The sequence below is a fragment of the Eriocheir sinensis genome, chromosome 18 (genome assembly GCF_024679095.1).
Source record: "Eriocheir sinensis breed Jianghai 21 chromosome 18, ASM2467909v1, whole genome shotgun sequence".
Lineage (NCBI taxonomy): Eukaryota > Metazoa > Arthropoda > Malacostraca > Decapoda > Varunidae > Eriocheir > Eriocheir sinensis.
The window spans coordinates 17,434,731-17,461,173 of record NC_066526.1 but is presented as its reverse complement, the minus strand read 5'-3'; the positions used below and the strand labels follow the sequence as shown (position 1 = coordinate 17,461,173).

The following is a 26,443-nucleotide window of genomic DNA, read 5'->3' as shown; positions in this document are numbered from 1 at the left end:
AGAGAGAGAGAGAGAGAGAGAGAGAGAGAGAGAGAGAGAGAGAGAGAGATAACTAGGGTCAGCAAGAAGCATGAATGATAGAGAGGGAGGGAGAGAAGGAAGACACGGAGGAAAAATAAGGAGGAAGTGAGTGAGAGGTAAAGAAATGTGACAGAGAAAAACAGGGAAGAAAGGTGAGAGAAAGGAGAAGGGATAAATGAGGAGATAAAAGGAAAATGGATGAAATAAATGTTGGAAAAGGAGGAATGAAAATGTGCAAGAGGGGTGAAAAGGTGAGGCATGGAGGCTGGAAAGAAGGGGAGGTGAAGGGAAAGGAAGAAATGGAGGAGAAGGGAAAGTGAAGGAACAGCGACAAGATGGGACGAGACGGAGTGAGGAAAGGTAAGGTAAGAGAAGGGAAAAAATGAGACAGGATGGGAAGTAGACATGGTGGAGAGGGATATTTTGGAAAGGCAAGGAAGACAGGGGAAGGGGTAAGACGGGGTGAAAAGGGAGGGAAAAATAAAAGACAGGAGGGAAAGTAAGGTAAGGTAAGGTGGCGAAATGAGACGGGATGGAAAGTAAACAGGAGCAAAGGGAGAATTTGGAAAGGTAGGAAGGTGAGAGGAAGAGGTAGGGAGGAGGAGGGACGGGAGGGAAGCAGGGACGGCAACAGTATGAGACAGAAGGTAAGGTAAGGTAAGATAAGATGACGAGATGAGACGGGATAGAAAGTAGAAAAGACGGAAAGGAAGATTATGTGAGGGTGGGAAGATAAGGGAAGGGCTAGGACGGTTGGGACGGGGGGGAAGGTAAGGTAAGGTAAGGTAAGGTGACGAAATGAGAAGGGATGGGAAGTAGACAGGATGGAAAGGGAGATTTTGGTATGACGGGGTGTAAGGGGATAGGGTAGGACGAGGCGGGACGGTAGGGAAAAACGGAGAGCGAAAGAACGGAAGGGGGAGGGAGGAAAGGTAAGGTAAGATAAGGTGACGAGATGAGACTGGATGGGAAGTAGACAGGTCGGAAAGGTAGATTCTGGGAGGGCAGGAGGGTTAGGAGAAAGGCTAGGACGAAACAGGACAGGAGTTAAGGTAAGGTAAGGTAAAGTAAGGTGACGAGATGAGACTGGATGGGAAGTAGACAGGTCGGAAAGGTAGATTCTGGGAGGGCAGGAGGGTAAGGAGAAGGGGTAGGACGAAACAGGACGAGAGTTAAGGTAAAGTAAGGTAAGGTGACGAGATGACACGAGATTGGAGGTAGACAGGACGGAGAGGGAGATTCTGTGAAGTGAGGGGAATAGGTAGAACGTAGCGGGACGGTCGGGAAGGAGGGACAGCGACAGAACGGGACGGTAGGGAGGGAAGGAGGGTCGGTGATGTGACGAGGGGGCCGGTGAGGGAAGGAGGGAAGGAAGGGCCCCGGGAGGTAGAGTCTTGGTCGGACACACACACTCGTGACTCCTCAGTGTTACTCCACGCGTTGTGGTGGTAGGTTGTCCGGTGAGAGCTCTGCCGCCCCGCCGCCTGCCCCTGCTCACTCACTCCCTCTCGCTCCCTCGCTCTCTCTAGCTCACGGTCGCGCGTATCTCCCTATCTCTGCATACATACACCGTTTCCCCTTGTTCTCTCTCTCTTATCACATTATCTTCCTACGCCCGAGATTTTTTTGTTTTTTGTTCGTCGATCGTGCGCGCGCCCACACACACACACACACACACACACACACACACACACACACACACACACACACACACACACACACACACGAGGGAGCTAAACTCAGAAAACAAACACGCACACGCACAAAAACTAAGCAATTTTCCGTGTGTGTGTGTGTGTGTGTGTGTGTGTGTGTGTGTGTGTGTGTAGGAGATGGAAAAAGTTGACCAGCAGCAGCGAAAGCAACAACAATAACAACAACAACAACAACAGCAACAACAGCCGTCCACGGGAAAGGTTAAAGAAACAAAAGAAACGTTGAAATTCCCAACTTAATCTGTACAGCTGTTGTCTCTTTTCCGTCTGTCTGTCTGTCTGTCTGTAACTGTTTGCCTGTCTTTCTGTCCGAACGCTTATCTATCTAAATGTCTGCCTATTAAGCCCTTCTAATTCTTCCTACCTCTCTGTCTCACTAAATTCATCTGTCTCTGTAATTATGTCTGTCTTTGTGTCTGTCTGTCTGTCTGTCTGTTGCTATATCCATCAGGTAATTATTCTTTTCTTCCCTTCTCATTCTCCTCGTAAGCGCAGTCATTAGGGAAGAGTGAGAGAAAGAGAAGCGAAGAAAGAAAGGAAATATAACTTTTAAACGAGAGGAAGAAGGAAAAAAAAAAACAGTGAGAAGACGCTAGTTATAATAAGAGAAGAAAAAAGAAGGTACGGTGAAAGTTCGCTTCGACGTTTACGGTGGCAGGTGATGTTTGCTCTTTATTTCAAGGTAGATTTATGTTAAGACGTATGGGTATATTTTTTTTATCCTTTGCATGTGTCTTCTAATATCCTTTTTTCCATTTTTTTTTCATTCGTGTCACATTCTGCTTTGGTTTGGGTCTCATAATATTTACAAATCCTTTCAAGTAACGTGATTTATATGCAGATTTTTTTGTTTGTTATATAAGGTTACAGTTCTTCTTCTTCTTCTTCTTTTTCTGCTCTTCAATCTTCATAAGTCTTTTTCAATGTGACTTTATTATCTATATTTTCTGTTTTGGTCGTTAAGTTTCTTCTCGTCATTCTTCCTCCGTTTATTTTCCTTAGTCTTTACGTTTCCTTAATTGATGTTATTTGTACTATTTTTTTTTTTCGCTTTCGTAATAAAACTTGCAATCGCGTGCGAAGATTATGTTTTTTCTATATATTTTTTTTCGAACATTTTTCTCTCAGGTTTACAATTGGTTTTCTTCTCTTTTTCTTTTTTTGCTTACGATATTTATTCTCTCTCTCTCTCTCTCTCTCTCTCTCTCTCTCTCTCGTCCGACATAGTTAATCCTGGCATGTTTTTTTGTTTTCTTTTGCTATTATCTTAACTTTTCGGTATGTTGTCTTTCGCTTTTTTTCCGTTATCTCTTTTATCCCCTTTATCCTCTTTCTTCCTCTCATTGCCTCGCTTTATCCCTTCCTCCTTGTCGTCTCTTATCTTGGGTTCCTTCTCTTCCTTCTCCACCACCACCATCACCTCCTCCTCCTCCTCCTCTTCCTTCTTCCCCGACTTTTCTTCTTCTTCGTCTTATTCTTTTTCCTTCTCCGATTCCTCCCTCTGTCTCCCTCTCATGCTCAATCTTTTTCTCCTTCTCCTTTTTCTCTTCTGTTTCTCCTTCTTCGTTCCCTCTCCCTAAGCTTCTACTTCATCTTCTGCTTTTTTCTTTGCTTTTCTCCAATCTTTTTTTCTCCTCTTCCTCATTATCTCCTTTTCTGCTCTTATCTCAATCTCCTCCTCTTGTTTTTTTTCTACTTTTCCGCAATGACCCACCCTCTTATTTTTTCCATCCTCACCTTCCTCCTCCTCCTCCTCATCTTCCTTCTCCATCTCTCCTTCTATCCCATCATCCAAAGCTTTCTTATTATCCCAAGTTTCTTCATCATTCTTATTCCCTTGTATCTCTCTCTTAGCGCGGAATTCTCAGCGTCTTTTTTTTTTTGGCCTTTTTTCCTTTTTTTTCTCGAGGGTAAGGGAGGCGCCGAGGATGAGGGGGTGAGGGGAGGTTAAGGGGAACAGAAGATTAAGATTATCAGAGAGGGATTAAGTGGTAGAGCCTGTTGGACATTTAGCGCTGTATCAGTTTCGTAGTTTCACAAATGAGGGTCAGAGGATAAGGAGTCTAAGGATAACAGGATCAGGAACAGGGCGTAGGGACGGTGAGGCTCTTAAACATGGTATCAGAAGTCGTTTATTAGCCTTGATGAGTGAGTAACAGATATTAAGGAGTCTATATGATAAATATTATTAGAAGAGGATTAAGAGAGGTTTCAATAGGTTAACGTTAAGAGGATCATGGATGGTTGCTAAGGACGGTGAAGTGTTTATAATTGGTCCCATTAGCGGCTTAGCATATTTAATTGATAAATATTTGAAGTTCAAGAATCTATACGAGTATGAATGATTATAATAGGAATGTCAAGAGAGAGATTCCAGTATGATGATATTACAAGGAATGTTTTATAACGTCCGTGAAATCTTTATAAAGGATATCAGAACCGGTTTAGTGCGTTATATTTTTTAAAACAAGTTAAGGAATATGAGGCCACGCTTGTATAGAGAATATTAAAGGAAGTTCCAATAAGGTTATAGTTTCAGGAATCGGTTAGTAGGTTATTAAGCCTCGGCACAGTGTATCTCAAGCGATTTAGCGATTTTAATTAATGAGGATAAAATTTTAAGGAACTATAATTGGATGCTTATAGGGAGAATATTCAGAGAGGTTCCAATTGCGTGGAGGCTCAGGAATGTGTTATTGGGGCGGCTAGGTCTTTACTGGGCCATGAGGGGCAACGTATTGGTTTAATTAATGAGGATTAGAAGTAAAGTCCATGAAGGTGAGGTCATAAAGGACTATTAAGAGACAGGATCCGTCAGGTAAGAGGATAAAGGACGGGGTATAGGGTCGGTTAAGTCTTTTTAAAGGGTATCAAAACCTACTTATGCGTTTTAATTTCTGAGGATTCAAAATTGTGAAGTCTGGGGGAAATATTATAAAGGAAGTATCAAGAGAGGCTTAAATAGGGTATAAGGATCAGGGATGGGCAATATTGGGGGGTAATCTTTTATGTGGTATCAGAAGCGGTTTAATAGGTTTGACTGACAGGGATGAAAATTGAGGAGTCTAAGAAGGCTTATTATATGGAGATTATTATGTAAGAGAATCCAAGAGCGTTTAAGATCAATACCGAGCCATTTACGAGGTTCAATTAATGCAAATTAGACGAGGAATCAGTGAAGCTTGACGACCAAAGAATTAGCGACTGGGAGAATTGGCGGGTAATAGGTGTATCCAGGTCTACAAGAAGGTTAGTGTAAGAGATTCAGTACTATTTGGAGGGTAAGGAAAAAAAGGTAGGTGGTGTTAAATGGTGTTCATGGTCGACTTAGAAGCAGTTAAGAGAATTAAGTAGTTTATAACGGAGAGGAAGGAAGGATTTTTTGATTTATAGGATTCAGTACTTTGGAAGGTAAGAAGAAAAATCTAAATCATGTTCCAAGGTTTTAATAGCTAATTCAGAAGCAATTTAGAGGATTCAGTGGCGTAAAACTAAAGGAAAAAGACGGGTGCTTGAGAATAGGAGATTCAATACACTAGGAAAGGCAGTTTAGACTCTTCAGTGTAGTTTAAACTGTAAGAAAAAGATTGTTGGTTACGATATAGGCGATTCAGGGCTATATCAAGGGATGTTTCAGGGATCCAACGTAGTTTAGAATGCCACAGATATAGTAGTAGTTATCATATAAGGAATTCAGGGCTTTATAAGGAATAGTTAGAAGGATTCAGTCTAGTTTTTAATGCAAGTCGAGGTTTGACGGTTAGAATATATATTGTTTAGTGCAGGTCAGAGGATCGAATAAGATTTACGTATAAGAGAATGATTAGTGGTTAGAATATAAGGGATTGAGGTATTGTATCACGAGCCAACTAGAATCAGAAAGTCGCTAGAATGTCAGGTCGATATTTGAGGGGGAATAAAGAAAATGACAGGAAGGGACAGGAATAATTCAAGGGAACATAAAGGTCATATGAAAGGTGACGGAGGGGAAAAGATGTAATGGAAGAGTGAAAAATGTCAGAAAAAGGTCAGTGATATATTGTAGAGGCTAGACTCTTAAAGTAAGTCCGCGGGGAGAGAAAAAATACAGTGACGGAAAGTGAGACGCAGAGGAAAAAGGGGAGGAAGTAACAAGGAAATAAGGGAAGGGAAGCTTAAAGGAACAAATAAAAAAAAAACCGCATTATACAGAGAAAACGCATGAAAAAAAAAGTTAACGAAATATTGAGGAATTAAAAAACGGAAAGACGAATGTGATTAAAAAAAACACAAATAAAGGAGGGAAAGGAAGAACCAGGAAGGAAAAACAAAAGATTATCGGAAGGAAAGAGAAAAAAAAGTTAAAAAAAAGTCCTAACAAAACTCCTTCAACAAGTGTAGAGTTAAAAAACGTGAAGGAGGGAGAAAAATAAAACAAACCTCAAGGGAAGAAAGAATAAAAAAGAAAAAGGAAAAGGTTAAGAAATGAGAGATGTTCCAAAGGTCGGTAGCGGCTCTTGGGTTGGGAAAGGTGACAGGAGGTGAGGGAGAGGCGCTGCATAGATGATACGAGGTTAGAGGCAGGTGAGCGAGGAACGGACAGGTAGAGAGAGGGATGCTGGAGAGGTCTCGGGTGTGCGGGAGATGCTGAGGGATGCTGAGGGATCCTGAAGAGGTTTGGGTGTGCGGAAGATGCTGAGGGATGCTGAAGGAGATGCTGAGGGGTGCTGAAGAGGTTTGGGTGTGCGGGAGATGCTGATGGATACTGAGGAGGCTTGGGATGTACAGGAGATGAGAAAATTGGGGCTCGGAAGGAAAGAAACGGAGAGACAGAGGTAAGGAAAGATGGGAATGAGAGAAAGGAAGGAAGGAGAAAAGAACTGAAGTAGGAAAGTATCGGAAGTAGGAATGGTCGGTAGAGTGAAGGGTGAAGGGTATGAAGGGTGAATTAGGAAGTCTCGGAGGTAAGGATGAAGAAGGGAGGAAAATGGAGGTAAGGAAGGTATGGAGGAAGGATGGGAGATGTTGAGAGAATGAAAGGAAGGAAGTAGAATAAAAGAAAGGGACGATGGAGGTAAGATAGGAATGCAGATGAAAGAAGGAGATAATATAGGAGATAAGTAAACAGAAAAAAGGCAAATGGAGGTAATGAGAAGACGAAGAAGCGGAGGGAAGGACGATGAACGAAGGCTGAAAGAGAAAGAAAAGGACAAGGAAAGAGAGAAGGGAAGATCAAGGAGGCAAACAGTACATGAGGAGAGGAGGGAGAAAGTGGGAGGTAAGGAGGGAATGAAGGAGAGGAAGATAAAATGAGTGAAAAAAATAGAGTAAGGGAGAGAGAAGATAAGAATGGGAGAGAGGAGTAGGGTAAGGGAGGGAAGGGAGGAGAAGGGGGGTAGGGGGGAGGACCCAAAACCCCTCTTCAGGAAGCCGGCGGTAAACCATCTCGTTGGCCACCCGTTGTCTCCTTCCTCCCTCACAAACCCTCTTTTAGTGTTCCTTTTCTCCCACCCTCCCTCTCCCTTCCTCCCTCCCTTTCCTCCACCTACCCTCCCTCCCTCCCTCTCTTTCTCCTCCTGTCCCTCTCTTCTTCCTTGTACTGTTTCTCCTTCTACTTTTCCTTCTCTTCTCCCTCCTTCCCTCCCTTTCCTCCACCTACCTCTTCTTCTCCCCTCCCTTTCTCTCTCCTCCAGCCCCTCCCTTCTTCCTTGTACTGTTTCTCCTTCTACTTCTCCTCCTCCTCTTCTCCCTCCTTCCCCTCTTTCCTTCTCCTGCCTCTACCTTCCCTCCCTCTCTCTCCTAACCCTCCCACCTTTCTTGTACTATTTCTCCTACTTCTCCTCCGACTCTTCTCCCTCCTCCTCCTCTTCCTCCTCCTCCTCCTCCTCCTCTGTGTGTGCGAGTACGCTAGGGAAGACTGGAGGGGAAGAGGTGGGAGTAAAAAATTGAAGACAGAAAACAAGAGACGAAGGGAGGTGAATAGGAAGGAAGAAAGGAAGGAAGAAGGCGCAGAAGGAAACAGGGAAGGAGCGAGGAGGGAGGAAAAGGCGAGTAAGGAAGGAAGAGTGGTGAGAAAGGTAGAGGAGGAGGGAAAGAAGAAGGGAAGGTACGGCGAGAGGAGACGGAGAAAGGAAAAAATAAAAAGAAAGGAAGAAAGAAAGGAAAGGTTAGAGAAGACGCACTGAAGGAAGGGAAGATGCAAGGAAGGAGGGAAGGGAAAGGAAGAGTTAGTAAGAGAGGAAAAAGGGGGAAGAGAGGTAGAGAGGTAGGAAGGAAGGAAGAAAGGAGGAAGGTGCAAGTGTAAGAAAGAGATATCGGAAGGAAGGAAAGAAACAAAGGAAGGGAGGGAGGAAGGGAAAGGAATATTACGAGGCAAGAGAAACAATGAAAGAAAATAAAGAAAAAAAACAAGGGCAGGAAAAACAACAAACAGGAAGTGAAGAAAAAACGAAAAATAGAAAAAATAATGTCAACGAAGGCGCGAAAATTATATAAAAAAAATAGAGGAAATGAGAAAAAGGGAAGAAATGAAATGAAGAAAAAAATAGGAAAGGGAGAGAAGGTCGGAAAGACAGTTAAACGAAAAAAGTGAGTGAGAGAGAGAGAGAGAGAGAGAGAGAGAGAGAGAGAGAGAGAGAGAGAGAGAGAGAGAGAGAGAGAGAGAGAGAGAGAGAGAGAGAGAGAGAGAGAGAGAGAGAGAGAGAGAGAGAGAGTAAAAACACGCGAAAACCCCACATAAATATAACAAACAGAGCACCAGTAAAAGACAGAGACGTTTCACAAAGTATCTAATGCCTCTGCCGACCCTTCATCCCTACTCGACTCTATTTAGCGCCGACTCAGAGGCAGAGAAGCGTAGCAGCGGAAAGAGTAGCGGTAGAGCGGCGTAGAGTAGTGTCTAGGCGGGAGTGGAAGTAGAGGGGGAGAGGTGAACGCTTTAAAGCCATGAGGAAGAGTTAGAGGCACAAGAAACACGTAAAAATGATCTTAAAATAGAGCTTAATGGACACAAATCGGACATAGAGCGGACAAGCGATGGTTAAAGGCGGGAAACCATATTTAGAGCGCTATATATCACTAAGGCGACGCTAATCGATTAGACCGCAATAAAACAGAGGCTTTGAGCGGTTAGTGGCGTTTTAGAGTAGAGAGTTAGTGTCCCGTCGGCCGGAGAGCGGTGAACACTACTTAGTCAGCGCTGGAGAAGAGTTAGGTGTCGATAACAGAAAAAAGATGTAACATACACGCACGAATTACAGTTAGAGGGAAATGGCGGGACAATAATGGAATGGAGAAGAGGTAGAGGTAAAGAACACCATGGAATAAAAGCTCAGAAAAGTGTCAGACATTTAAAGACGGAGACAACAGTGATTTAGTACGCAGTGTTAGAGGTCTTTATCTGCCATACAACAGAGTAAAGCAACTGGAAAAAGACAGCGGCGTAGATTAGTGAGTTAGAGATGTGTTAGTGGCGGAAAGCGGTACGGAATGGCAAGATATAGTGTTAGAGGTCCTTATCTGCCATACCAAAGTGTAGAGCAGTTCGAGGAAGACATCGGCGTAGATTAGTGAGTTATTATTATTTTTTTACGGCAAAGGAGATCGTTCAAGGGCATAAAAAAAGAAAACAATAATGAGTTGCTGATGGAAAGCGGTACGAAATAGCGAGATCAAGTAATTTTAGAGATACAGAGCGGTGAAATCTGAATCATCATTGCCAGTAGTAGAATGGAACAAGACACCGAAGTAGAGTAATGTAACAGAGGCAGAGAGCGGCAGTCGGGCATGATTAACCAGTTTCTGATATACTAATAGACCTCAAAGCTATGATAAGAGGTAGAATAGTGTAGAGAGTTAGAGGTTAGCGGTAGACAGAGCGGAAAAGTGAAGTGCTGAAAATAAAGAGGCGACATGGGTGAAAAGTGTTTGTAGTATCGGAGTAGTGTAGAGCAGAGGCTTAGAGGTTAGAGGTAGAGACGGCGGCAAAGAAGCGTGACAGAGCGATGGTGGACACAAAGAGGCGACTGGACTGCGGACAGTAGTGAGAGAGCAGTGAAGACTAGAGGTGAACAAGTTGATAGAGGTTAGAGAGAAGAGCGGGTAGAGGAGAGACGGAAACCTGAGCTAGAGTAGTGAAAAGAAAGTTGAAGAAGAAGTTGAAGTGGAAGAAGTGCGAAGCAGAGGAAGTGCGCGAAGGAAAAAGTTAACGAATGAATATATTTGTCCTAGTAAGCGTATTTTTAGAAGGATAACTCTGCAGTATTTGAAGCTATACGGAAAAGAACCCATATTATTTTTTTATATTTCCTTGTTATTGAGGAGTAAAGGTAAGCGCGTAGAAAAAAAGATATTAGAATAAAAAGAAGGGAAAAGGTGTTGAGTGAGTTGCGTCGCTTATGAGGAACAGAACGAAGATTAAGACGAGCGTTAGAGAAGGAAAGAGTGAGAGTGAAAACGCTAATTCACAAAAAAATGGAAAGTGTTAATGGCAGGGTAATGCAAGACGGTGAGAGAGAGAGAGAGAGAGAGAGAGAGAGAGAGAGAGAGAGAGAGAGAGAGAGAGAGAGAGAATTTACGAGCAGCTAGAAAACCACCTTCTCTCTCTCTCTCTCTCTCTCTCTCTCTCACCTAACGCGAACTCAATATCATAAAAAAGAAGTCTGCCGCAAACAACAATAGCAATTATAAAGCAAAAATAATAGAATGTTTAAAAATCACCCCCGCGTTAATGAAGAGAAGCAAAAACAATCGCGTTCTATATTTAAAGCCATGCGCAAGAGCTTAAACGGATACTTTTTGTCGCATAATATTTTGTTATGCATTTTTCATCAGATTTTTTTTTCATTGCAAAATATACGAGAATTACATACACCTGGGTTCACCTGTGTTCATTTTCACGGGATTTTTTTTCTTGTACTTTGGAACTTCTTTCTCTACTCTGGGTTCGAAGTGAGTTTAAACTGTATTTTTTTTTATAGTATGCGTACTTAGTGTACATTGTTTATTTCTAGTTGTCTACAGTTATTTAGTGTAAGGATCACACCATTTTTTTTCTTTGTTAAAACAGCGCCCATCATGTAAATTTTCATACTTATCATACGCGATTTAAATAGACGTAATTTTGTGTTTAGTTATATATAATTTCAAATATTTATTGGGACTGCATTTTTTGTTTCTTCTTTACGCTTAAAATAAGATTGATATACAAATTTACTCTTATATAATACGCGAAACAAAAAAACAGACGTGATTTTTCTCTCATAACTTCGGTAATTTATTGTGAAGATCCGAGCATTTTTCTTCTTTACGTTATTATTGAGTTTCCCGTGGCGGCCGCTCCCTCTCGCACCCACGCCCAAGACCAAGTCCATTTATTTCATCACCATGACATTAACAGTGAAGCGCTTGTCATGTGTCAGCGTTAATCTGTACCACCGGCCTTTACGCTCAGTTAGAAAAGCTCTCTCTTTCGTCCTTTTCTAGTGCTTTGTTATATGTCATCAGAGGTAACACTACACGTTAAATAATCACTAAAGGTCGTCAATTTATTCCCTAACATCTTTGAGGCAGAGCACACCTTTGTATCCCTGCGCAGAACCTTTGAAGCTCCAGCGCGGACACTGAAGAGTTAGATGTCAGTGTGTTTAAAATGCTCTTTTCTCTCCTGCGTGAGGGTTTAATGGGACCTTTGATACCGAGGCGACCCGATACTTGAAAAAGAGCGATGTCAGTGTTTTTCTTTTGACTTTGTCCGTGGCTGAGTATTACATGAGGACTATGATATATCGCTTTTCCTTCTGTCCAGTGAACTGTGTCCGCGGTGAAGGGATCTTACTCTCCAACGGCTCAAGAGTTATTGCGACGGAGATGAGCACCGAGGCCACGCGCAGCTAAAGCGTATGCCCGTAACTTTTACCTTTACCTTTGCAAACATATATATAAAAAAATGGCGATAATACGCTGAAAAAAAAGAACTATTATCTTGTCTCTGAGTGTTTAATGAGTAAGGTTTTAAATACTCCGGCGTTCAGGCACTTGATAATGAAAGTCGTCTACGTGTTAAGATAAATAAATCCTCTACTCTTGCGTCTTAGTATTTAACGAGGCTTTTGACACCTCAGCGTGGACACATGAAAGAGAATGGCGTCGGTGTTCCGGGGCTCCGTAAATCACCTCCGCGGCGGCTTCATTCATACATTCAAGGAGTCTCGGATCCTTTACACAGACCTTTTCTTCGACAGCTGTGAGACCCTTTCGTTTATAAATCCTTCCCTGGGAAACCACTAAGGCCCGCCGCATAACATTCACTTTTTCCTTGTCGGAGAAACTTTCTTTATCCTGAAATTGGTAACGACTGCCCCCTTTCTGCTTAATTTCCTTCGTATCTTTTTTTTTGTTTGATAGGAAAAGCATGCAGAGAGTTTTGTTTTTTATGATCAGTTAGCAATGCCCATCTCCTCTCTTTATTTTAAGTTCGGTCTAAAGCGCCGGTGGACTTTCGTGATGGGGTCTGTTGGTCGGCTCCACCCGTGTTTATGTCGCAGGCAAGCATTTTATAGAGGGGTTGCACGTGACGTCATCATCACCGATCAGCTGATCACTTCTCAGTTACCCCGCAAAGGCCCGCCATTTTGGGAGGCACATATTTACCGCAAGAGAGCACCTCAGCTTTTCCCCGCCATGTTACTGTGTTGGTGTTTGTGTTAGTGGCCCATCTATTACTGTGTGGATGGATGTGTTAGTGTCCATCTGTTACTGTGTGGGTGGGTGTGTTAGTGTCCATCTATTACTGTGTGGGTCAGGGTGTTAGTGTCCATCTATTACTGTTTGGGTGGGTGTGTTAGTGGCCCAGCTATTACTGTGCAGGGTCAGGGTGTTAGTGTCCATCTATTACTGTGTGGGTGTGGGTGTTAGTGTCCATCTATTACTGTGTGGGTGGGTGTGTTAGTGTCCATCTATTACTGTGTGGGTGTGGGTGTTAGTGTCCATCCATTACTGTGTGGGTGTGGGTGTTAGTGTCCATCTATTACTGTGTGGGTGGGTGTGTTAGTGTCCATCTATTACTGTGTGGGTGTGGGTGTGTTAGTGTCCATCTATTACTGTGTGGGTGTGGGTGTTAGTGTCCATCTATTACTGTGTGGGTGTGGGTGTTAGTGTCCATCTATTACTGTGTGGGTGGGTGTTAGTGTCCATCTATTACTGTGTGGGTGTGGGTGTTAGTGTCCATCTATTACTGTGTGGGTGTGGGTGTTAGTGTCCATCTATTACTGTGTGGGTGTGGGTGTTATTGTCCATCTATTAGTGTGTGGGTGTGGGTGTTAGTGTCCATCTATTACTGTGTGTGTGTGTGTGTTAGTGTCCATCTATTACTGTGTGGGTGTGGGTGTTAGTGTCCATCTATTACTGTGTGGGTGGGTGTGTTAGTGTCCATCTATTACTGTGTGGGTGGGTGTGTTAGTGTCCATCTATTACTGTGTGGGTGGGTGTTAGTGTCCATCTATTACTGTGTGGGTGTGTGTGTTAGTGTCCATCTATTACTGTGTGGGTGTGGGTGTTAGTGTCCATCTATTACTGTGTGGGTGTGGGTGTTAGTGTCCATCTATTACTGTGTGGGTGTGGGTGTTAGTGTCCATCTATTACTGTGTGGGTGGGTGTTAGTGTCCATCTATTACTGTGTGGGTGTGGGTGTTAGTGTCCATCTATTACTGTGTGGGTGTGGGTGTTAGTGTCCATCCATTACTGTGGGTGTGGGTGTTAGTGTCCATCTATTACTGTGTGGGTGTGTGGGTGTTAGTGTCCATCCATTACTGTGTGGGTGTGTGGGTGTTAGTGTCCATCTATTACTGTGTGGGTGTGTGTGTTAGTGTCCATCTATTACTGTGTGGGTGTGTGGGTGTTAGTGTCCATCTATTACTGTGTGGCTGGGTGGGTGTGTTAGTGTCCATCCATTACTGTGTGGGTGTGTGGGTGTTAGTGTCCATCCATTACTGTGTGGGTGTGTGGGTGTTAGTGTCCATCCATTACTGTGTGGGTGTGTGGGTGTTAGTGTCCACCTATTACTGTGTGGGTGTGGGTGTTAGTGTCCATCTATTACTGTGTGGGTGTGGGTGTTAGTGTCCATCTATTACTGTGTGGGTGTGGGTGTTAGTGTCCATCTATTACTGTGTGGGTGTGGGTGTTAGTGTCCATCTATTACTGTGTGGGTGTGGGTGTTAGTGTCCATCTATTACTGTGTGGGTGGGTGTGTTAGTGTCCATCTATTACTGTGTGGGTGTGGGTGTTAGTGTCCATCTATTACTGTGTGGGTGAGTGTGTTAGTGTCTATCTATTACTGTGTGGGTGGGTGTGTTAGTGTCCATCCATTACTGTGTGGGTGTGGGTGTTAGTGTCCATCTATTACTGTGTGGGTGTGGGTGTTAGTGTCCATCTATTAGTGTGTGGGTGTGGGTGTTAGTGTCCATCTATTACTGTGTGGGTGTGGGTGTTAGTGTCCATCCATTACTGTGGGTGTGGGTGTTAGTGTCCATCTATTACTGTGTGGGTGTGTGGGTGTTAGTGTCCATCCATTACTGTGTGGGTGTGTGGGTGTTAGTGTCCATCTATTACTGTGTGGGTGTGTGGGTGTGTTAGTGTCCATCCATTACTGTGTGGGTGTGTGGGTGTTAGTGTCCATCTATTACTGTGTGGCTGGGTGGGTGTGTTAGTGTCCATCCATTACTGTGTGGGTGTGTGGGTGTTAGTGTCCATCCATTACTGTGTGGTGTGTGGCTGTGTTACTGTCCATCCATTACTGTGTGGGTGTGGGTGTTAGTGTCCATCCATTACTGTGTGGGTGTGTGGGTGTTAGTGTCCATCCATTACTGTGTGGGTGTGTGGGTGTTAGTGTCCATCCATTACTGTGTGGGTGTGTGGGTGTTAGTGTCCACCTATTACTGTGTGGGTGTGGGTGTTAGTGTCCATCTATTACTGTGTGGGTGTGGGTGTTAGTGTCCATCTATTACTGTGTGGGTGTGGGTGTTAGTGTCCATCTATTACTGTGTGGGTGTGGGTGTGTTAGTGTCCATCTATTACTGTGTGGGTGTGGGTGTTAGTGTCCATCTATTACTGTGTGGGTGGGTGTGTTAGTGTCCATCTATTACTGTGTGGGTGTGGGTGTTAGTGTCCATCTATTACTGTGTGGGTGAGTGTGTTAGTGTCCATCTATTACTGTGTGGGTGGGTGTGTTAGTGTCCATCCATTACTGTGTGGGTGTGGGTGTTAGTGTCCATCTATTACTGTGTGGGTGTGGGTGTTAGTGTCCATCTATTACTGTGTGGGTGAGTGTGTTAGTGTCCATCTATTACTGTGTGGGTGTGGGTGTTAGTGTCCATCCATTACTGTGTGGGTGTGGGTGTAAGTGTCCATCTATTACTGTGTGGGTGTGGGTGTAAGTGTCCATCTATTACTGTGTGGGTGTGGGTGTTAGTGTCCATCTATTACTATGTGAGTGTGTGTGTTAGTGTCCATCTCTTACTGCGTGGGTGTGGGTGTTAGTGTCCATCTATTACTATGTGAGTGTGTGTGTTAGTGTCCATCTATTACTGTGTGGGTGTGGGTGTTAGTGTCCATCTATTACTGTGTGTGTGTGTGTGTGTGTGTGTGTGTGTGTGTGTGTGTGTGTGTGTGTTAGTGGCCCATCTATTACTGTGTGGGTGTGGGTGTTATTGTATCTATTAATGTGTGGGTGGGTGGGTGTTAGTGTCCATCTGTTACTGTGTGTTAGTGTCCATCTATTACTGTGTGTTAGTGGCCCATCTATTACTGTTACTGATAGGTGCTACACTGCCACTCGCGGTAGGTAGACAGGGGCAGCCAAGTATAGGTCAGTGGGCTTTTTGCGAACCCCTTACGTTCTTATGTTCTTACTAAACACCGTCCGGGAATGTCCGGGGTTAAATTAATCATATATTCATTGTTCTTATCATCAAATATATCTTGAAGTTTGATAATAAATGTATATACTGTATGTCCATCATCATTTGGCAGCCTAATGGATAGTTATATAACGAAGCTTAGCCTCATTGTCCAGATTATTTGCATATTCACTTAGACTGTGTCATGAAGACGGGAGGCACGGGCCAGCCATCATCAGGGGCCAGGGGCTCAGCTGATCGCTCTTGCCTCCCAAAATGGCTGACAGTTCTTTTCCCTAAAACAAAAGCGGAGCGGTGTGACGTCAGTGCAACCCCTCTATAGTGCCGCCATTTGCGTATGGCTCATGCTGCCCCCCGGAGCTCCACTTGATCCTCTTGAAAGAGTTCCGCTAGAGTTCGGGTTGATGGGCGGTCATCAGGACAGCATGTGGGTTGTCTTCTACCACTCGGCGATGTATGAAAATTGTCAGTAACGGTGGGCGGGACTTGAACCCGGGTATTCCAGGACACCGCGCCCCGCATGCCGACCACTCAGCCACGCCCTCCCCTGGCTTGGCACCCTCCTTGTTTTCTGTGTGGGAGGAGCATGTAACGAACTTTTTCTTTCTCGAGTTAGAAATGCCCATCTCACCACTGTACTTCCTTGGCATCAGTCTTATTTTCTTAGCATGTCCCAAGCTGTATCTTTCTCAAGTTAGCAATACCTATCTCTTCTGTCTGCTGTACTGAATTGGTATCCCATTTTTTTTTTTTTTTTGGAGGAGTGACTGTAGGGAGCTAATATTTTCTTTTCTCGATCCCTTGGTTTACTCTTCTCCCCATACGAAAAGAGATAACCCTCGTCATATCGATACGTTATTGCTCATCCTCTCTCGCACTCCTTGGCTTCAGGCGCACCAGTCAACGCTTTCCATTAGCCCCTCAAGTACCCACAATGTCATTACTCCCGTACTCTAAGTCCACATTACGGCGAACATACCAATAAAGGCTGGTTGTCAATCTTGAAATATGGGACAAATATCATTACTTACGCGTACTTTTCTCATCTATGCCGCAAATCGTAATGTTATTGTCTCTGTGTATCCGTAGCGTAAAATCAGTCGGTCTCTTTCCTTTTTCTTTGCCTCGTACTCATTCTTATACCGCTGTTCCTCTTTCCATTCCTTGTTGGAGAAGCATGCAGCGAGCTTTCTTTATTCTGAAATTGGTAACGCCTGCCCCCTCTCTGCTTTATTTGCTTCGTATCCTTTTTTTTTGTTTGTTTGTTTGTTAGGAAAAGCATACAGAGAGTTTTGTTTTTCATGATCAGTTAGCAATGCCCATCTCCTCTCTTTATTTTACGTTCGGTCTATACTATTCTTCTCGTGGTCGAAGGTAATATCATGGATCAGTTTTTTTCTTAAGCGGAAGAAGTCTCTATCTCGGTCTAAATCAAAACATCGACAAACATAATCAATTCCATTCTTAAGTTCTCTCTCAATTACTAAGTTCTTAACCAACGAACTATTTTTTTCTCTTTCCATCAAGTCTTTCTCTTTGTCCAAATCAAAACACCGACAAACATAATCAATTCCATTCTTAAGTTCTCTCTCAATTACTAAGTTCTTAACCAACGAACTATTTTTTTCTCTTTCCATCAAGTCTTTCTCTTTGTCCAAATCAAAACACCGACAAACATAATCAATTCCATTCTTAAGTTCTCTCTCAATTACTAAGTTCTTAACCAACGAACTATTTTTTTCTCTTTCCATCAATCTATTCATCTGTTATTTTTTTCTCTTTCCATCTGTCAAGTTATCTATTTCTACTTCTCTCATACAACCAATGCCTCAGTGACCGTACCAATAGCATTCATTCCGTATGTGTACTTTTTTTAACTTTTTATTTACAGCAAAGGAGACGGCTCAAGGGTAACAAAAAGAGTGAAGAGAGAAACAAAGCCCGCTACTCACCGCTCCCATTCGATACATATCTGTCTATTTATTAAACGCCGCCGCATCACAAATATCAATCAGTCCATAAGCTTTTCCCGTAACCATTCTTATAGCATTGCTCCTGTTAATAAAATCTGTTCCAGTGTTTTTGTAAGAATTAGCCGTCACGCGAAATCTAGGTCTCATATTATTAAAGGACAATGACGCCATATCAAACTACGGCCTGTACTCTCAGACGCTCGGCTCTCACAACAAGTATTCTCAATGGCCACAAAGGAGATTAGTCGGGTTCTCATGATGGTTCTTCACGTTCATGATACCGAAGTCTTGCCTTGTCAAACAATCCCTAGACTCAAAAACATACCAATTGAAAAACCCACAAACCTCTACGAAAGCCTTTTCACATCAGGGTATCAGGACACCTCTCCTCCCGAAATTGACCTATCTTTCGGCCACTCCTCTTGACTCTTTGTCGGAGCAGTGAGTAGCGGGCCTTTTTTTTTCATTATTGTTTTTTTTTTTTTTTGCCCTTAAACTGCTTCCTCTACAGTAAAAAATAAATATGGGTGTGTAAAGTCCGGAGAGCTTTGAGACTATGGGCCGAAAAGTTCCTTTCCCTCCCATAATCAGTACATATACTAATGTTAGCGGGATCATATCAATGTCATTCTTCCCAAAAGTGATTTACGTCACGAGAAACCTAAATATTTTCTACCACAGCCACGACGAGGATGAACAAAGTTCTCATTTATATTATCTATCAGAAATATATTCTCACCGCCTTTCTTGGAACATCAACACCACCCGTCCCTTGTTCGAAAACTAATATATAATTCTGAGATACGAACAACCATAGACTTCTTTAACGTAGGACTGGAGTACTGTTAGCGGTGGAGGGAATGGACAGAACGTGGCAGAGTAGTGTTAGAGATGAGAAGAGCGGCAGAGGCGGGACAAACCAGTGTTATGTAGGCCAGTCTCTGCATTTTCATAGTTTTTGCGTATCATAGACATACATATTACTACTTATTCAGATTTTCTTTTTTTATTTACTGAGCGGTACATATATCAGACTCTCCGCGTAATGTAACTATCTCTCACGCCTTTTATGTGTATACTGACTTTGCTTTTCGATGGTGTGTTTAGAACTAAAATACAGTACTGGAAACACAGATTGATTTACTTGTCCAGCTTCGATATTTCTATTACCTAATCAGCGACTAAATTTTGAAACCCTTGCGGGACGATAACTGACGAATTGATTCCTTCTGCCGGTATTTTTTTTATAACATTAATGCATTCAGAAATTATATGCGTAACACGGCATGAATATTAGCTGTAACGTCATTTTATTTAGATTTATCTCCTCAACAACATAACTCTTTATTTATCCGCGGTGGTTCATCTGCAAGACTTTTATATGTCAGCCAATCTATTCATTTTTTGTTGTTGTTTTAGTCACTGAGGTATTTAGAACTAATATAGATCACGAAAGCCATACAGATTTATCCCTCTTAAAACTTCATAAACAGCAGACTCTTGAAGCATAGTAACCCGCGCACGTTTTCTGTCAGTCAATCTCAGTGTATTAAAAACTAACATTCACTACGAGGCACATGAATATCTTCTTTAACATTAATTCTTTTTCTTTGGCGCACGCAGGTCAGACTTGTCGCAATGTAACGGAGGCACGCAATATGTCAGTCATTTTTATGTTTTGTTTCCGCCAGAGTATTTAGAACTAACACCCAGCGCGAAATATAAACACAATCTTTAACGTTAACTCGTCTCTATTTCAACTCGGGCGCACGTACGTCAGAAAATAGTCGGGTAGGAACGGAGGAACGGATTTTGCAAGACTGTTTTTTTTTGTACTGTTTTCTTCTGTTCTTTTTTTGATCTGTTTTCTTCGGTGTTTTCTTCTGTTCTTTTCTTTTTGTACTGTTTTCTTCAGTGTTTTCTTCTGTTTTTTTTTGTACTGTTTATTCAGTGTTTTCTTCTGTTCTTTTCTTTTTGTACTGTTTTCTTCAGTGTTTTCTTCTGTTTTTTTATTGTACTGTTTTCTTCTGTTCTTTTCTTTTTGTACTGTTTTCTTCAGTGTTTTCTTCTGTTTTTTTTGTACTGTTTTCTTCGGTGTTTTCTTCTGTTCTTTTTTTGTACTGTTTTCTTCAGTGTTTTCTTCTGTTTTTTTTTGTACTGTTTTCTTCAGTGTTTTCTTCTGTTCTTTTTTTGTACTGTTTTCTTCGGTGTTTTCTTCTGTTCTTTTCTTTTTGTCCTGTTTTCTTCAGTGTTTTCTTCTGTTTTTTTTTGTACTGTTTTCTTCAGTGTTTTCTTCTGTTCTTTTCTTTTTGTACTGTTTTCTTCAGTGTTTTCTTCTGTTTTTTTTGTACTGTTTTCTTCAGTGTTTTCTTCTGTTCTTTTCTTTTTGTACTGTTTTCTTCAGTGTTTTCTTCATAACTTGCGTCCATCACAAGACATCAAACATTTTTACGTCTACTTTATTTTTGTGTTAACTTAGGCGAATAAATCTCAGTCTTCTCGCATGGCAACGAGGGACGCATTATGTCAAGATTTTTTTTTTATAATGTTTTCGTCAGTGCATTTAGAACTAACATCCACCAAAACATCGAATTTAACATTAACTCCTCTTCGTCTTAACTCAAGTGTACAAAGATCAAACTCGTCGCATAGAAACGGAGGACGCGCTTTATGTCTGTCACTTTTTTGCTTTGTTTTCGCCGGAGTACATAGAACTTACATACATCTTAAGACATATACACATCTTCCTTAACGTAATCTTCTTTGTTTTGATTCTGGCGTACAAAGATCACTTTTCTCGAGTATTAACGGAGGGGACGCTTTCTGTCAGTCACTTTTTTGCTTTGTTTTCGCCAGAGTACATAGAACTTACATACATCTTAAGACATATACACATCTTCCTTAACGTAATCTTCTTTGTTTTGATTCTGGCATGCAAAGATCACTTTTCTCGAGTATTAACGGAGGGGACGCTTTCTGTCAGTCACTTTTTTGCTTTGTTTTCGCCAGAGTACATAGAACTTACATACATCTTAAGGCATATACACATCTTCCTTATCGTAATCTTCATTGTTTTAATCCTGGTGTACAAAGGTCAGTTTTCTCGCGTAGTGACGGGGGTAACGCTTTCTGTCCGTCACTTTTTTGCTTTGTTTTCGCCAGAGTACATAGAACTTACATACATCTTAAGGCATATACACATCTTCCTTATCGTAATCTTCATTGTTTTAATCCTGGTGTACAAAGGTCAGTTTTCTCGCGTAGTGACGGGGGTGACGCTTTCTGTCCGTCACTTTTTTGCTTTGTTTTGGCCAGAGTACCGGGGCGTCCAATGTCTTGCCTTGCTCGCCTCTCCTTAGATTCCACACGTGCCGGGGCGTTCCTTTCAGTCCTGCAATTGGGACGGTTCTGTGGCGAGGGAGAATGGTTCGTCTCTCTCCAGGAATGTTCGGTCTGACGCTGGTTGCTGCTGTACGAAGAGGAGGAGGAGGAGGAGGAGGAGGAGGAGGAAGAAGAGCAAAAGAGAAAGAGAAAGAGGGACGAAGAAGAAAGGAAGAGATACAAAGGTAGATAAGAGAGGCAAGGAGGAATGAAAGGAGGAATGGAAGGAGGAGGAGGAGGAGGAGACGGAGGACAGATAGTGAAGATTAGGGTGAGAAGAGGTCGAGAGGAGGATAAGAGGATAAGGAAACTGAGGAGAAAGGGAAGAAGAGGTTAGGGAGAGGGAGCAGTGCAGGAGGAAGTGACCGGGGAGAAAGAGGAGGAACGGAGGAGGAGGAGGAGGAGGAGGAGGAGGAAGAGGAGGAGGAGGGAGGGCCAAGAGAACTAGATATTAATTACTTGTCATACACAGAAACTGGACACTCCAACTGCCCTTATTAGCACATTCTCTCTCTCTCTCTCCGTACGGTCATTTATACCTTTAACCCTTCACATCATTTACTTCTCCCTCTTCCTCCGTTCTTCGTCTGTCCTTCCCTTTCTTTCTTCTCGTCCGATCTTTATGTTGTTTTTTCGTGTTAACAAAGATTTATTTTCCCCCGCGTCTTTTTCTGTTCTTTCTTTCGTTTATTTTTTATATTTTTTACGATCATTGCGTTCAGGGACAGTTCGGTGACGATGTTCCCGGCGAGACCCTTTTCATTTACTGCTCTGTTGCGTTTATTATCATCATTATTACTATCATCGATGTTATTATTATCACTTGTGTCCAGACGGTTCAGAGAAGGGGTTGATCTGACCTGAACTGACCTCCGTGCAGGGTGTGGGAGCGTGTATAGCGGATTGACACCTGAGAATGAGTTTACCTGAAGAACCTTAAGGCGAAACTAATCAGGAATACAGTCACCTTGGTACACCTGAATTACCTGCCACCTTATTATTATTATTATTATTATTATTATTATTATTATTATTATTATTATTATTATCATTATTATTTAGGCGTTACGGAAACAAACCGAAGTGAAAAAAGAATAATTATGTGAAAAGAGATAAACAAATATAGATAGATAGATAGATAGATACAGAGAGAGAGAGAGAGAGAGAGAGAGAGAGAGAGAGAGAGAGAGAGAGAGAGAGAGAGAGAGAGAGAGAGAGAGAGAGAGAGAGAGAGAGAGAGAGAGAGAGAGAAAAGAGGAAGAAGAAACACACTTCTCAGCTTCTCCCCATCTTTTGTAATCAATCAGGACAAAAAAAAGAGAAATATTCATATCCTTCCCGTCTCCCTATGATGGTTATTTCCTCACAGATAACCATTTTTCCTTCTCAAATTGGGGAGATGTACTTTTTTTTCCTCGCTTTATTACTTTCCAGTCCAATGGCTTTCTCGCTTTTTTTTTTTTTTACATCTCTCTCTCTCTCTCTCTCTCTCTCTCTCTCTCTCATTCACTTACTCGCTTGCTCCTTCTCTCTTGCTCTTTCATTCTCTTTCTATTTCTATTTCTATGTATCTATCTATCTATTTATTTATCTTTCTATCTATCTAACAAGTAACACAAGTACGCTCAAATTTTCCTTGTTTTCTCCGTATAATTCTGGCTTTTTCAACATTATTTTCCATTTTATTAACACATATCCAAAAACTATCTTCATATCGCACCTAGAAACAATAGAACACACACAGTAAAACCATCATAAAACACATTTCCGTTATAAAAAAATTCCTTCAACTCCAATATATATTCCTATTTTTTTCCTCTAGACCTTTCGTCGGAGCGCGGGTGGATCTGGCAGGCGAGCGATTCTTGTTCCCTAAAACTGGCCGAGGGCGAGTGAAAACAAAACGTACGTAAGTGACAGACGGTGATCCGGAGAGGGAGGAGTATAACGCACGCATCGACGCGGAGGGTGACACAGGCGGCTCCGTTACGCTCTCGTGTGCGCGCCGCGAAGTAGTGGCGCCTTGAGGAAGAATAGAAAACAGCAGCGACGCATTAGAAAAACAGCGAACATAAGTGGTCCCGCGTTGAGAGAAAACAAGAAAATAACAACAACTGATTACTTAAAGAGCGAACATAAGGAGGAAAATAAACAAGTGACACATATACGGAACAGTAAGTCTTAGTATCTACAGGAATAAAGAAAAAAACAGAAAAACGAGGCAAATATATTCCTGCGGGAAGAAACAAGTGACTATCAGATAAACGGTGAAGCTAATCTCTATATCAACAGGGCCACGGAAAACAGAGAAACACATTACAAGCGAAAGGCGTTAAAGGAGACAAGTGAATATTAGATCAACGGTACAGCGTCTCAATATCAATACGAACTTAGAACAAAAAAAAACTATTCATATTCGTCCGGGAGTGAGTAGAAACATGAACAAGGGTGAGGGAATACCAGACGCGAGTTAGTGAAAGTCTTTAGAGTCGTACCAACTTGGAAACAAAAATAAGAAGGTAACGTATTCCCAACAGAGTGAACGGAAGCGGTTAAACAGACAAGTGGCGATCGAAAATAAAGCGCAGTAACTCTAGCGACGCAGAGTCACAGAAAGACGCAGTTGGTTACGTATGAGATAAAGAATAAGACACAGACGTAACATATTCCAAAGAACAAACTGAAGTGATAAAACAGACGAGTGACAGAAGGATTACAAAACACAGAACACGGAACACATTTAAAAGTGAAAATAAACTACACAAAACACAAAATAACAGTGATAAAAGTGAGATAACAGTGATCACAATGTCTACCTCCACCACAATCATCACCACCACCACCACCACCGACACAGGATCCCTCTCCCCCTCCCCCAAACACTCCTCCATCTCCTCCTCCTCCTCCTTCCTCTCAGATAAGCGCTCCTCTGACTCGCAATCCTTAGACAGAAAGGAGGAAAAGGAGAAGACTGAGGAGAAGGAAGAGGAGAGCAAAGAGATTACACCACAAGACGACCGCGACCCCCTGCCTCCTGTCGCCACACACAACCCTGCTCCGCGCTGCCACAGCCCGCCACAGCCTCCCTCTGCTGTGCCGGCCGCGCGGGGGACGCCGGGAGACTTCAACACAGCAGACTCGAGGCTCCCGGGCCCACCTGCTTCCCCCTGCTCCTGTGGCACCGGCAGGGAGGGCAGGGAGAGCAGGGACGGCAGGGCGCTATCATCGGAGACCATGGCAAGTAAGCAGAAGGATGATAACACGTGGCTAGCGGGCGACGACGAGGCGGCGCTGATATTCCAGGATGATGAAAGGGAAGAAGGAAGCCAGTGGTGCAGGAGGAGGAGGAGGAGGAGGAGGAGGAGGGCGGAGGGTAATGAAGGAGACGTAATCAGCGAAGGAGTCAAGAAGCGGCCCTGCGGAACACCTCTCTGCGCCGCTGTGATCCTCTCCCTCCTCTCCACAGCCTCAGGTGAGTGCTAATTAGGACGCAGGTGAGCCGGTGGTGAAACAAGGAAGCCAAGAAGGGTGGAAGCGTGGGGTGGAAGAGGAAGGTAGGAGGAAAAGAGGGTCAGAAGGGTGGAAGGGGAATGAATAAGAGAAACAAAATAACGAAGAGAGGAAGGTAGGGTAGAAAAGGGAAAGGTTAGTAGGGAAAAGAAGAGGGAAGGATGAAAGCGCGTGGTGAAAGAAGTAGAGGGGAAAAGAGAACCGGTAGGGTGGAAGGGGAGAGAACAAGAAAACAGAAAACGAAGAGTGGAAGGTAGGAAAGAAAAGGAAAGGTCAGAAGGGGAAAGAGGACGGGAAAGATGGAAGCAGTCCGGGGTGGAAGGGGAAAGTGGGAAGAAAAGGCGGACAAGAAGCGTGGAAGGGGAGAGAACAAGAGAAACAGGAAACGAAGGGTTGGAGGTAAGGTATAAAAGGAAAGGTTAGCAGGGGAAAAAAAAAGACTAGAAGGGTGAATAAGCAGGACGGAAGGGGAAGAGATGGAAGGGGAGGAGGAGGCAAAGAGTGGAAGTGGGGAATGGAAGGAAGGATTTTGGTTGTGTTGGGAGAGTGTGACAGGGAGAGGTTGTTAGAGTGCAAGGATAGGGTGCAGAAGGGTGAAGGTGAAGGGTGTTATTAGTGGGTATAAGACAAAGGGAGACGGACAGAGTGTAAGGGAGCTGGGATAAGGGAGGGAGATCGGGTAGCAAGCGAAACAGGGAGGAAGAGGAAAGGATGGAAGGGGATGAGAACCAATAGCGAGAGAGGAAGATGGAAATGGAAGAATGGAAAGCTTGAATGAAAAGGGGAAGGGCGGAGGGAAGGAAAGAGAGATAGGGAACAAGTGGGATGATACAGGAACACGAGGATATTTAAGAGAGGGAAACGAAAGGGTTAAATTACATCTGCAAACAGCATCCACGTCCTTTCCTTTTTCTCACCCATCCTTCCCTATCAGAACGGGAGAGAAAGGGAGAGAGAAAACCGAGCAAAGGAAGGGGAGAGGAGAGAGTAAAGAAGGCAGAAGAAGGAGGATGTAGGGAGACTGAAGAGACGGAGTAAGGGAAGGAAGAAGAAGTAGCGGAGTAAAGGAAGAATAAGAGACGGAATGAGGGAAAGAAGGTATACAGAGAGAGGGAAGAAAAATATATAAAAAAAAACAAGATATATGAATGTTCAATTTAGTGTAAGTTCACCCTCTCTCTTACGATTCCTCTCATGTCTCTCGGCTGAAGGGAAAGAAGGAGGATGATGATGATGAGGAGGAGGAGAGAAAGAAGATGAGGAAAATGAGAAAGTAGAAAGGCTAGGGAAGGAGGAGGAAGAGAGATGGAAGAACAGAGAGGTAGGCGAAAAGGAGAAAAGAAAGGGACGGACAAATAGGAGCGGAAGGAGGATGAAGAGGAAGAAAAGAAGGAGGAAGAAGACGAGAATGTGGAGGAGGAGGAAGAGAATAAAATATGATATAACCAACATCATAAATTCTATCTAACTTATATCACAGTCTCCCCTTAAACCAAAAAAAGAAAACAGCACCGACGCTTCCAAGAAAAAAATAGGGAAAAAAACTACATTACCATCATTCTGAACATTATTTTCCCCGACATAGGAAAATAAAATAAAGGGGCAACCAGTTTTTTCCCACTTTCAATTATTAGGTCAGACTATTCTTTTTTCCCCTCATATTTCTTTCCCCATTTTGTATAACCGAATGAAAAGAACTGGTGGTGTAGGACATGATTCCGATTAACCGACAACTGAGTCAAATCAAGGTAAAAAAAATAGGGAGAAGGGAAAAGATGAGAAATACCGCTACTTCAAGGAAAAAAAAAGTAATGAGAGGTATTGGAGATTCCTGACTTAGACAAAAAAACTATTATGAAACCAAAAAGAGGGAAAAAAGAAGAAAAAAGGCCGCAAAAAGAAAGGAAGAGAAAAATAAAGAAAAAAATCCTTATAATACCCAATAAATGCC

General features: G+C 42.9%; 1 protein-coding gene across 3 annotated transcripts in view; it reads left to right on the top strand.

Moving 5' to 3' along the window:
- Positions 1-1,441: 1,441 nt before the first annotated feature.
- LOC127000389 (basement membrane-specific heparan sulfate proteoglycan core protein-like) overlaps positions 1,442-26,443 on the top strand; it is a 155,281-nt gene continuing 130,279 nt past the window's right edge. The window contains exons 1-2 of one of the 3 annotated variants that reach the window (XM_050864068.1): positions 1,442-1,481; positions 22,805-24,454. In XM_050864068.1, the coding sequence (XP_050720025.1) occupies positions 23,791-24,454 (664 nt within the window). In that variant the 5' untranslated portion in view covers positions 1,442-1,481; positions 22,805-23,790. Of the gene's footprint in view, positions 1,482-1,805; positions 1,938-22,804; positions 24,455-26,443 lie in introns of those variants that run through there. The other 2 variants (XM_050864070.1, XM_050864067.1) reach the window with 2 other exon arrangements.